The sequence below is a fragment of the Schistocerca americana genome, chromosome X (genome assembly GCF_021461395.2).
Source record: "Schistocerca americana isolate TAMUIC-IGC-003095 chromosome X, iqSchAmer2.1, whole genome shotgun sequence".
Classification (NCBI taxonomy): Eukaryota; Metazoa; Arthropoda; class Insecta; order Orthoptera; family Acrididae; genus Schistocerca; species Schistocerca americana.
The window spans coordinates 739,536,195-739,549,816 of NC_060130.1; the positions used below are offsets into that span (position 1 = coordinate 739,536,195).

The window sequence follows — 13,622 nt, forward strand, 5'->3', positions numbered from 1 at the left end:
AGAAGTTCCGGACACTGAAGGGTTTGAAAAAAGGCATTGGTCCTATGACTGCCATGGGTGTGGAGAAAATGATTTGGAAATTCAAAAAGACAGGTTCTCTTGGTGTGCCACTTGGTAGAGGGAAGAAACAAACTGATTCAATGTCAGTGGAAGAAGTGACCACAGCAATGCAGGGGATACAAGTGATGGTGTGCAAATGTGTAGTGCACAGAGAATTGCCCGAACATTGGACATACCCGTGAGCATGGTGCGTAAAATCCTAATAAACATCCTTCTTTGCTAACCATTCAAAATTACCCATGTGCATGAGTTGCTTCCTGTTGACCTGCCAGCAAGAGAGACCTTTGCTTTACAATTTCTTGCTCGCATGGAAGTGGACAATGATTGACCATGGAAGATTTTGTGGGCAGACGAAGCCTACTTTCAACTGACAGGATATGTCAATACACAGAATTTTCGAATATGGGCAACAGAAAATCCAGACGCAAATCAACCAGTACCACTTCATCCTGAAAAGGTCACTGTGTGGTGTGTGTTTACAGCATCATTTGCCAAAGGGCCACATTTCTTCGAAGAGACAGGTGCTTCTCGTCCCGTTCGCTGTACCATCACTGGTAAGTGCTATGAGTGTCTTTTGCACGACCTCATCATTCCAGCTCTCCAACAGCATGAATGTGTGGATGGGATCATTTTTATGCAAGATGGTGCATCTCTGCACATTGCAAAACCAGTTAAGCAGCTGCTGAAGTGCCATTTCGAAAATGGTAGAATTATCAGCCACCATTTCCCTACAGCCTGGCCATCCTGATCACCTGATCTTAATGCATGTGATTTCTGAAAATGGTAGCATTATCAGCCGCCATTTCCCTACAGCCTGGCCATCCTGATCACCTGAGTTTAATCTGTGTGACATCTGGCTGTGGGGCTATCTGAAAGATGTTGTGTTCAGTGTTCTGATTGGAAACTTAGCTGCATTGATGGCACGCATTGCACATCACCTTCTGAATGTGACCCCGAAAACACTTCGATCAATTATGGAACATGCTGTTTCTCGATTTCAACTTGTTGCAGAAAACAGTGGACAGCATACTGAACATGTTTTTCACCAGTTACATGGGAATTAATAATCCAGTTTGATTTTGATTCAGGCATTTTGTGCGGTTTTTGGTCTCAGGACAATTAAAAACCAATGTCATTGATACTTTTTATGCAGTTTTTGGTGTCAGGACAGTTAAAAACCAATTTTTCTCATCCAATGTAATATGACCTTGCTGTGGTGGATGAGCTTATGTAAGTAACAGTATCACACCTGTACAGCCACGCACACTGAGTAGCACAGTTTGTTTAACGTCAAACATACAACTTAGGCATTGTTGTATGATTCATTTGTCGTTTGTAGTCAACCACTATTGAATTATGACGCGTACAGCGCCATCTATTGCTACATTTTGTGACTATTTATTTTTCTTTTTGCCATACATTTTCCCCCTTCTCCAATAATATTCTGTTGCAATTTGATGTCATTCTGACCAGTGGTCTAATTTCTACAGTGGTTTGAAAGGTGAACTCTAATTATAATCACCCTTTACATTTCATTATCCTTATCTTGAAACAAATTCACACTGCGCACTGTCCAAAAGCTTCTAAATTAGCTCTAAAGTGTTTGCGATACTTCATCCTGGTTTATAAAAATAAAGGTGAGGCTTACAGAGTACAGAAATCATATTGAATAGCAAAATAGAAACGATCAAAGCATCCAAAACATTGTCTTGGGTACAGGAGGTGCAACACGCTGATTCCACCAAGAAAGGGCACCCATTGGTATGTCCCAAAGTAGGCTCTAAGTGATCACAGCCTGCAAAATTTCCCATTGGAAATCAGTTGAAAGTTGATATAATAAAGTTTATCAGTCAACACGTCAGTTATCTGGAATTCAAATGTATAACACCAGAAGACTCCATTTTTACAGCAATAGATTACATATTATGACTGAACCAAGCATATCTCAATTTGTATTTGCCTCATGTATGCAGTTTTCTATTGGAAGATGGGCAGAATTGACAATGGAAAATTCAGGATGGAATAACAACAATATGAAAACTATAGATTGTTACCACATGGAGGAGGCAATGAATAAAAGACAGGCACAATAAAGGTTAATGCTAGATATATTCAGTTATTGGAGTAAGTCCTTCATCAGACATAAAAAGACTCACACACATTCACACAAGCATAACACACTCATGGCCACTGTCAGCTCCAGGCACTAAGGACTGACTGTGACTGAGTCTGAGGTAAGCATAAGTCTTTTCCTCTGTGGGTTGTGAAGCTACAGAAGAGACATGGCATGGGGAAGATAAGGGTTGGTTGGTGGGTTGGTTGATTCAAGGGGGAGGGGGGGGGCACCAAGCAGCAAGGCCATCAGTCCCATCAGATTAGGGAATAATTGGGAAGGAAGTCGGCTGTGCCCTTTCAAAGAAGCCATCCCGGCCTTTTCCTGAAGCGATTTAAGGGATTCACAGGAAACCTAAATCAGGATGTCCGGACACAGGTATGAACTGCCGTCCTCCCTAATGTAAGGCCAGTATGCTAACCACTGCGCCACCTTGTTCAGTGAAGGTGAGGGCTAGGAGGTTGGAGGCGGGGGAAGATGCTAATGCTGCCTGTGTGAGCATATAGGGATGTAGTGTGTACAGTTTAGGGCAGTAAGGTGTGGCATCCAGAGGCTATGCTTGGGGCTGGGGATGGGGGGAGGGGGGGGGGGGGGGTGGAGTAGGAGGATTAAGAAGGTGCATCAATTGGTGCATAAGAAAGCATGTGTAGTACTGCGGTGAAACTGAGGGCAGAATAGGGGAGGTGATTGGCAGGTTCCCCTGTCTTCCTGTCTTCCACCTCCCTGTCCCCTTTCTTGCTCCCGCTCCAGTACTACTACACATGCCTCCTACCCATCAATGTACCTCTATAGTCTTTTCCTCTTTTCGACTTCTCTATTCTCTCCTTTGCCCATCTACCTGCCCCCCCCCCCCCCCACTCCTTCTTTACCTGCTCCCCAGTACAGCCACTCAATGCTGCACCTAGCAGCTGTATCCTGTCCCAACGACAACACTCCATTTTCCTGTAGACATCACTAGCATATTCCCCCCACCCACACTCTGCTATCCCTTCCCTTCCCATGCCTCTTCTGTACCCATACTAACCATCCTAGCAAAGACTGCTGCTTACAATAGATGCAGCCGCAGTTGTAGTTGGGTTTTAGCATCCAGAGATGTGTATATGTATGTGAGATGTGCTTGTGTGAAAGTGTGTCTAATGAAGGACTTAGGCCAACACATGAATATACCCAGCATTCTTTTTCACTGGGCCTGTCTGTGACTCACTGCTCCTTCTATATGTTAGACAGCAATCTATCTGTTTCATGATGTTGGACTATAGGCAGAAAGATGGAAAGATAAATAAATTAACAGAAAGAAATTAGAATTTTGTTTTTCAACATTTCTTAATTTCAGTTCAGGGACAGAAAATCTAGTAAGATCTTTGATGACTCTCTCTTACATTGATCATTAGAGCAAAAGGGCATCAGTTCAAGCAAAAGGACATCAGTTTACCTGTGAGAATAGTTCTTGGGAGTATTTTTGTGTGGTAATTTTCATGCTTTGACATTTTGATACCATTTAAGGTCTGGAATGAAATTATATAGACAGGTCTCACAAGATTCAAAGATATGTTCCTGAGATAAGGTGTGGCATCGAGTTGTGTGTTAGGTTTCCAGGATGTAGTTGATACAAGGCTGACAGTCACAGTGATGACTAGTGTGTACCTAGAGCCATGTTGTTGACTGCCATTCATATGCACTCAACAATTTCCAGAACATTTTCATCATTCAGATATTTATTAATAAATTCATTTAGTACTGGAAGTCAAAGTTCATTGTACAAGGATGCTGTACAATAGTTTGTAGTGGGAGGGGGGAGGGGGAGGGGGAGAGGGTGCTTATGCTTGAGGGTATGGAGCATTTTTAATGTTTTGGACGATGAGTGGCAACTTGTATGTAACCATAAAAAAATTCCAGTTTTGACCATGTTAAAATGCAATGTGACATTGACTTTTAAATCATTTGCTTGAAAGAAAAAGACCTGACTACATTATATTTTTTCCTTTCTGTGAGAGGTATAAATAGCAGTGCCATCAAAGTCATGGAACCACTAAAGTTCTGATCTGTATTTTTGACTGACTGTCAGTTATCAGTCAGCACAACCAAATAGCATTGCTGCTGTGATAGCAAAGCCATTCCATTATCCCTCTATTTATTCAAAAAACTTGAAGCAAAGGTTTGGCTAGAAGCTGACTCTTTCAGACTATTTGTCTTTTTAAATTCTTGTTTCCTGCCCTTATCTGTGGGTTGAAGTGAAAGTAAAACAAAATGGAATCTGTATTTGTTGTGTAGATAAATATATTCCTGCATTCTTACATTCGTTTCAAGTCTGAAAATATTTTTCTAGTGTTTAATCATATATATTTCCCCCAACATGCTCTGTTTAATCATTTGCTCATTTGACATGCATCAGCTGCTGTCTGTAATCCCTGACCTCAGCAATGTTATTTTACTTTGGAGTCACTCTTATAATACAGCCCCACTGCTTGCAACAATAACCTGTATGACAGTATATATGAGAAAGTTTGTCTCTGCAAATATTGTTGGTACCAGCTCATATTCATATAAACTTTTATTTCTTTGAAACACTGCACTCTGTGTAAAGACTTAGATTGCAGGTGTCCTGTGAGAAAGTGTGATCAGTTAATTTCTCTTATGTATATGTTCCATGCAAGGCTAATTTTACAGTGATACAAACTTTCATATTATTTACACACAAATTTAAAAATGTTCCTTAAATATCACATAATTATAGAAGCAGTTTATGGAAAGACACTGAATATACTTCTTAGTTATTCTTTTTTAGAAAATCAATGACAAGCACAGGAACAGCTCGCTCACTTGCAAGTGATAAGAGTACACAACCAAGAATACGATTTGGCAGTACTTCCAAAGAAGCATCTTTGAAGGCTGGTCGTAGTGACAGGAGGAGGAGACGCAGAAAGAAGCACAATAATCACCAGAGAAGCAGGAAGACAAGAATAAGAAATAGAAAGAAAAAAGGAAAAGGTACATTTCTCCACGATGTATGTTTGCATACTGATTTGAATTATGTTTGGGTTTTTTCGTGTTGTTTGGTTGTTATGTGGACAAATTTCCTATAATGAGAACAACAGCATTGTCGGCATAAACAGATTTATGAATACATCAATTGTCAAATATCATGCTTTAGGTACTGATCATAAGAGAACTGACATTCCTATTACAGATTAAGAATGTTGCTAAGATCATGAAAAGGATGTAGTTCAAACACTGGATTGAATAAAAGTAACTACTCCCTTCCATATAACTGAGGCATTGCAAAGTCAACAGGCACATAAATGATATTTAAATTATCATTAAGAGCTTTTGGACAAAATTGTTCCTTGGAACTAATGGACTAACAAAGGCACACACACACACACACACACACATATGTACATGGCTACATTGTCTTGGTGCTGCAACCGAAATGGGATATGGTGTTGAGTTTTGTGGAGTGGGAGTGAGGAACAAAGAAGAGGGCAAGACAAGGGTGGGTGAAAGGAAGGGTAGATGATAACTAAGAGGCATCAAAAGACTAGAAAGACTAGGATGGGAATGTGACAGTGGTGAGTCCATGCTGGTGAAGACAGGGGCAATTGCAGCACATTTTTAGAGTAGAGGAATTGTTGCATAGAGACAAAAATGGCGGCCAGTGGGGACAGTGGCCAGGAGCATTCCAAGAAAGGTCAAAGGATGTGATATTACAACTCCCATCTATACAATTCAGAGAAGCTGGAATTGGAGGGGAGGATATAGATAGCACAGGTTGTGAGGCAGCTATTGGAGTCAAGAATGCTGTGCACTGCATCATGCTCTGCGGCATGACAAGAAACTTGTTTTTTGCACATAAAATCTGAATGAAGCTAGATTTCTGAAAGAGAGTTTTCAATTTCATTATATTAATGCATTTTTCATTTACTTGATTTAATTTAAACTGTTTCCACACATGCAGTTCCTGTAAGAACAGATTTTATATGCTACATTTAGCTCAACTTTAAACCATCGTATCTCAAGAATAGATAAAAATTATTTGATAAAAAAATTTGTTTTGACTTTATCCATTTATCTACATATACACTCTGTAAACCACCATGAGGTGCATGGCAGAGGGTACTTCCCATTGTACCAGTTATTAGGGTTTCTCCTTGTTCCATTCATGTATGGAGCGTGGGCAGAATGATTGTTTGAGGAGGAGGAGATAGTGTTTAACGTGCAATTGACAATGAGGTCATTACAGATGGAGCAGAAGCTCAAATTAGGGAAGGATTGGGAAGGAAATCAGTCATACCCTTTCACAGGATCCATTCCGGCATTTGCCTGAAGTGATCTAAGGAAATAATGGAAAACCTAAATCAGGATGACCAGATGTGGGTTTGAGCCATTGTCCTCCCAAATGCAAGTCCAATGGTGCTAACCACTCTGCCACCTTGCTCGGTGAAATATTGTTTGAATGCCTCTGTGCATGCAGTAATTATTCTAATCTTATCCTCACGATCCCTATATGAGTGATACATAGGGGATTGTAGTATATCCCCAGAACAATCAATTAAAGCTGGTTCTTGAAACTCTGTTAACAGACTTTTTTATGATAGTTTACATCTATCTTCAAGAGTCTGCCAGTTCAGTTCCTTCAGTATCTCTTTGACATGCTCCCATGGACTAAACAAACCTGTGACCATTCGTCCTACCCTTGTCTGCATACATTCATTATCCTCTGTTAGTCCTTCATGGTATGAGTCCAACACACTTGGGCAATATTCTAAAACTCATCACACAAGTGATTTGTAAGCAATCTCTTTTGTAGACTGTTTGCACTTCCCCAATGTTCAACCAATAAACCGGAGTCTCAACATCTGCTTTACCCATAACTGAACCTAGGTGATCATTACATTTCATATCCCTCCAAAGTGTTACCCCCAGGTATTTGTACAAGTTAGCCAATTTCAGTAATGACTCATTGATATTATAGTCATAAGATACTACAAATTTCTTCATTTTGTGAAGTGCAAAATGTTACATTTCTGAACATTTAGAGCAAGTTGCCAATCTCTGCAACACGTTGAAATCTTATCACGATCTAACTGAATATATATGCAGCTTCTCTCAGATAGTACTTCATTATTGCATCACCTGCAAGAAGCCTGATTTTACTGTTATTGTCTGTAAGGTCATTAACATATAACATGAACAGCAAGGGTCCCAACACACTTCCTTGGGGCACACTCAAAGTTACTTCTACATCTGACAATGACTCTCCATCCAAGATAACATGGTGTGTCCTCCCCACTAAAAAGTCTCAATCCAATCACAAATTTCACTTGATGCCCCATATGATCATACTTTTTACAATAAATGCAGGTGCAGTACTGAGTCAAATGCTTTTCAGAAATCAAGAAACACTGCATCTATATGGTTACCTTGATCCAAAGCTTTCAGTTTGTCATGTGAGAAAAGAGTAAGTTGGGTTTCACATGATCAGTGTTTTTGAAATGCATGCTGGTTGGCATTGAGAAGGTCATTCTGTTCAAGATACCTCATTGTGTTTGAGCTCAGAATATGTTCTAAGATTCTACAACAAATCGTTGTCAAGATATTGGACAGTAGTTTTGTGGATCACTTCTACTACGCTTCTTGTAGATGGGTGTGACCTGTGCCTCTTTCAGAAAAATGGGCATGGTTTTTTGTTCGAGGGATCTATGATAGATTATAATTAGAAGAGGGGCTAACTCAGTCACAAATTCACTATGGAATCTGACAGGGATTCCACCAGTGCTTGGATCTTTATTCAGTTTTAATGATTTCAGGTGTTTCTCAACACCACTGACACTAATATTTATTTCGTCCATTCTTTCAGTGGTAAAAGGATTAAATTGGGGCAATGCTCCTGGGTCTTCCTTTGTGAAGGAACATTTGAAAATGTAGTTAAGCATTTCAGCTTTTGCTTTGCTACCCTCAATTTCAGTTCCTGTCTCATTCGCTAGGGGCTGGAAACTAACTTTGGTGCCACTAACAGCCCCTACATATGACCAGAATTTCTTTGGATTTTGTTAAATGTCATTTGACAATATTCTGCTATGCTAGTCATTCAAAGCATTATGCATTGCTCTCTTGACAGCCAAATGTGTTTAATTCAGTATCTCTCTATCAATAGCCCTATGCTGTGTTTTTCACCTTTTCACCTATTATACTGGGTACATATCTATCCAGTGCATGATCAATTATTCTTCTAAACTTGAGCCAGAGTTCCTCTATATGCTTCTGCTCTGTGCTGAAAGTTTCATCTTCCTCATTGAGATATGCCACTACTGATTTTTTATCTAGTTTAATGAATGTATATGTCTTTCTGCTTGTTTTAGTTGCCCTATGTACTTTGGTAATCATTGTAGCCACCATTACATCATGGTCACTGATACCAGTTTCGATGTGTACATCCTCAAAGACGTCAGGCCTATTTGTTGCCATTAGACCCAATATATTTCCATCATGAGTGGGATTCCTAACCATCTGTTCTAGATAGTCTTCAGAGAAGGCATTTAGTAACCTTCCATAGGATGTCTTATAATGCCCACCACTAACAAAACTGTAATTTTCCCAATTAATTGTTGGATGATTAAAGTCTCCACTAATGATTAAAATATGATTGGGGAACTTATGTACAAGTGAAGTGAGATTTTCTCTAAGGTTTTTGCTTATGGTGGGCGATAGAAGGATCTAATTATCATTTTATGCCCACCCCTGATTCTGCATCTTTCCCAAACAGTCTCACATGCAGCTTCAATTTCTATCTCGGTGGATTTGAGTTTCTTGTCTACTGCAACAAATACACCACCCCCATTTCCCATTTGCCTATCCTTTCAATGTACGCTTAAATTTTCCCCAAAAATCTCACTGCTATCAATTTCAGGTTTTAACTAGATTTCTGTAGCTAGTATTATTTGATTTTCATTGCTTTTCATGAACACTTCAAACTCTGGCACTTTGTTGTGAATGTTTTAGCAGTTTACTGTTAGAATGTTAATACTGTCACCTGTGGGAGGAATTTCTTTTGATCTTACAATGACACTTCTGGGTTTCCTACTGCTGTCATTATCTGGACTGGATGGAGAGTAGCCTAAACTAAACAACCCTTGTGTGCACTCCACACGCAGTCAGCTACCTAAGTAGCAGCCTCTGACACATAGTGCACACCTGACCTATTTAGGGGGACTCTACAGTTCTCAACCCTATGGCGCAAATCCAGAAAGTCGCAGCCTAACTTCTCACATAACCTTTGAAGTCTGTGGTTCAGTCCTTTGACTCGTCTCAGAACCAGAGGGTCACAATGTATCTACATGGAAAGTTTAAACGTATTTGTACAAGAATGGGCATGCTTCACAAACCTCTTAGAAAAATGAGTTTTTTGCATGTAATATCCAAACAACAATTAAAATTTATCTTAGCTCAAGTTCTGATATACCGATGGACCAAATCTGAACCATCAGTTTCACTACAGGCCAGAGTTTTTGCATGTAAAATCCAAATGAGGGTTACATTTTTTATGCATAAAACCTGAATGGTGCATATACAAATGGGCCATAAGCTGAGCATTAATTTCAGCCCAATTAAAATCTTTTGCAAAAGGACTGAATCAGTTCACAAAACCTGCCTGGGTGCCAGCCCCAGTTCATCATTCAAGCCTTGCTTAATGGATTGTAACATAGCTACTGTAAGACAGATGTTTAAATGGGTATACAAATAGCTGATGGTGCAGGCTAAACTAAAAACTTTTTACCCCATGTTCCTAGCTCAAATAGGATCTGAGCACCAAAACCACCAAAACTGTGATTCTGCAAGAGACCTTTTCATACATATTTGTTACAGCACTTCCATGCTATAATGATTGAGTATGCAGTATAATATCATTTGGGAGAGGTGAGAAGGATTCTGGAAAGGGAGTTCCTCACCACAGGATATAATGAATGTATGTAAAAGCCTTGGCAGAAGATGTGGTTAAGTTTTTACAGACTGAGGTTATATTAAGTGTAAGAGGACTGTTCCTTTATAGTTGGTTTATGGTGTTGATTTGAGAATTAATGAAAATTGTGGATATGGCACAGGAGATCATTTTGAGAACTAAGTTTGGAGGGTAATACTTAAGGCCTTCAACATATTGGGCAAGGGATTGTTTGGTCACTGCAAATGCAGCTAGTGAAGCAGATGTGCTATTGGTGGATAGAGATTTCATGTAGCTATAAGAGAGGCGGAATTAAGTATCTAAGAAGGTGGTGTGCTAACGTGGAGGGAACCAGGTAAACTTAAAAGGAATGAATGTGTTAAGGCCATAGAGGATAGAGTGTCTTGGCCCAGGGTCTAGATCATGAATAAATCATTAATGAACCTGTACCAGATCTGAATCTCAGGTAGCTTGTATTGTGAAGCAAGTTATCTAAGTTTTCATAAGTGCATGGCAGTGGTGAGATTTTAAGGTCAGACACTGGTTTACAGTATATGTGATTGCGGGCTTTCTCAGCATATTGCAATGATAAAATCTCCTTGTGTGGTCAGCCTAGTGGTGGTATCATCTTGTTGCAATGTTTAATGAGTTTTGGATCAATCATCTTCAGGTGAAGTCACTTTGCCTGAAGATGATGGGTACAAAACTCTCTGAAACACTGTGACAAGATGGTGATGCCACTTTGTTGATCATCCAAGAAGATTTTGTCATTTATTTATAATATTCTACATTCTTCTTCATGCTGATATTTTAAATGCTTGTTTCTATATCATAGAAGTTGTGTTGAATCCAGAGCTGTTTCTCCCCAAAAATCATGCCATAGTTCAGTATGGACCTACAAACAGTAACATAAACGACGTTAAAAGTACCTACATTGGTTTTATCTCTGATTGACTACAGGAAAAACCAATTTTCTTAAGCCTTTTTGATACATACTACATTTATATTTGGTCATGATTGTAGTATGTTACTGATGTATGGTTGAATAAATTTGATGTATTGCCTATGGTAGTATAAGGGGAAACTTCTTCTTCATGTTTTGTCTCTGTTTCTTAGTAATATGTTGTCTCAAACCAAGGTTTTGTATCAGAAGTATTTTCATTGACTGTATCTTGGAGTGTGTCCACTCCACTAAAAATATAGATGCCATGTGGCATTTTTGACTGGGACATCCCACGGGTTGGGTTCAGCCACAAGTGGGAAAGGGTGTTCTTCTTCCATACACTTTAGCACGTTTCCTTGCAGATATGTGCAAGCTGTGTGGCATATTTGTTTGTAGAGTGTAGGTGTGTGTAATGGGTGCATGTATAGTGTGGTGTTATGTTTGTGTTGTATAATGGTGGTGAGAGAAGAGAAAAGTTGAAACCCATTGCTGACACATAGGCTGCTCCCTACATGTAGCACCAAGGTGGCTGCTGAGCTTAACATCCCCATTTGACAGATGTATCACAATCAAAAGTGTCATATGCTCTCACTTTGCAAGAACTGCAGAGAGAAACTTCCTGATAGATTAAAACTGTGCGCCGGACCGAGACTCGAACTCTGGACTTTTGCCTTTCGCAGGCAAGTGCTCTACCAATTGAGCTACTGAAGCATGGTTCACGCCCCATCCTCACAGCTTTACTTCCACCAGTACCTCGTCTCCGCTGCAGAGTGAAAATCTCGTTCTGGAAACAACTGCAGAGAGGTTTGAAATTTAATCCAGGAAATTGGCACAGAGACTGGTAATCAGGAACTTTACACCAACACCTCTCCTCCCCATGCTGGCCAATAACTGGTAGTGAAAATTTCATCCTCCACTAGGATGTGAATTATCTTACCTCAGAGTCAAGCCCCACCAGACATATGTGCATAAGTGATCTCAGCTATGGCGGAAAGTTACACTCCACTGCTTATCAATGTACGTGTGTAACCTACATACATAAATGAATTAGCTTTTAAGTGCGCATTTGTTAATGCCACTAACGTAAATGAGAAAAGTGTTTGATCAAACACAGAGTCCTGTAGGACACTGCAAGTTACATTTAACGTGTCTAATCTGAAACAGACTAACTTCTTCAGAGACAAAAACAGACATTTAGGCATTCATATTGGAGAAGTTTTGATACTGTACAGCAAAGATCATTAGCGTATAGCCTCTGAGTCATTTTTCAAAACAATGTATGTTATGGATGATTTCAATACTCATGAAGAACTTTATTCACATTTGGTGATAAGGTCTGGAGTGAAATTTCTATTGAAGGCTTTTGGGAATTGATTTGTATTAAATTGCTGGTGATAAGCAATATGGAACATGTTGTTGCAATGGGAATGAGAAAATCATCATGTGTTTAGTATGTTTTGTGGAAGAATAAATCACACTAACGCTTCGTGGAAGAATAAATCACACTAATCTATTTGTGTTAAGATTATTCTTCTCTATAATACATTTCAGCTGCACAGACTGGCACTTTTCCACATTTCTTAACAACAAAATGCAGTGATTACCACTGAATTCATACCATATGCATTTATGTTATTCCTTGAGAAAACATTTGAATGCATTCAAGTGTAATGTTGTTTATTAAATTAGGAAGGAACTTGTTAGTTCCATGGTGTGTTGTAGCAACTAAAGAACTTCAGGAGGAGGTCAGACAAATATTACAGCATACATTCAAATTTTTAGTTATTTATTACAGCCTGATGATGGTAAATAGTTATATTTGTAAACAATTAGTGTCCACACAGATTACATGTATTTGATACCTTCACTGACACTTACAACACTGAACATTTTGTCATTGCAGGAAGATTGTTTCACTTCAGAGTACAACTGTCAATAACGTAATACAAAGTTCAGAATCAGTGTTCTATTTGAGCACAGCTGGATCTGTGCTGAGATGGCACTGTCGTCATTAGTGCTGATTACAAGTGGTCACTGATTACAGAGACACTGGGGGATCACATACAGACTGGGGGAGAGCAGCACTGCACTTGGACATAAATAACTTTCTGCCTGTGTCAGCATGAGGAAACACATGAGGGCGTGTCTATGCTGACATCTCCTGTTCTTTGATGCATTAGGCAGCGACTGCCTTTACTTATGATGGTGCCATGAGATACCAAGTTTTTCATCAGTGTTATAATTTGTTCTCCTACAGCTTCTCACAAGCAACCTGTATTTTCAGCAAGACCCCATTAATTGTCAGAGTGTTAGGAGGAACACTTCATGGATATCATAGTCTTTTTTGCTCCCCAGGCAATCTGATGTTAATCCTATTGACTCCATCCAGGATGCCATTGAGCCAAGTTTGACCTATCTTCATGAGTTGTAAGTGACAGTAAAATGGTCATGTATGAAAAAGGCTATCCAGTGCTTCCACTGTGTCACGCAATCCATATTAGAAAGCTTAGCAACTATCATCTCGTTTAAAGAAGTGCTACACATTACTAGTTAGGTATCTTGAATGCTTT

At 39.5% G+C, this 13,622-nt stretch overlaps 1 protein-coding gene across 1 annotated transcript in view; it reads left to right on the plus strand.

The window, feature by feature from the left end:
* Nucleotides 1–13,622, plus strand: part of LOC124556581 (palmitoleoyl-protein carboxylesterase NOTUM) — a 325,447-nt gene that overhangs the window by 293,296 nt on the left and 18,529 nt on the right. The window contains exon 12 of the mRNA XM_047130546.1: nt 4,959–5,161. Within this exon, the coding sequence (XP_046986502.1) occupies nt 4,959–5,161 (203 nt within the window). The remainder of the gene's footprint in view (nt 1–4,958; nt 5,162–13,622) is intronic.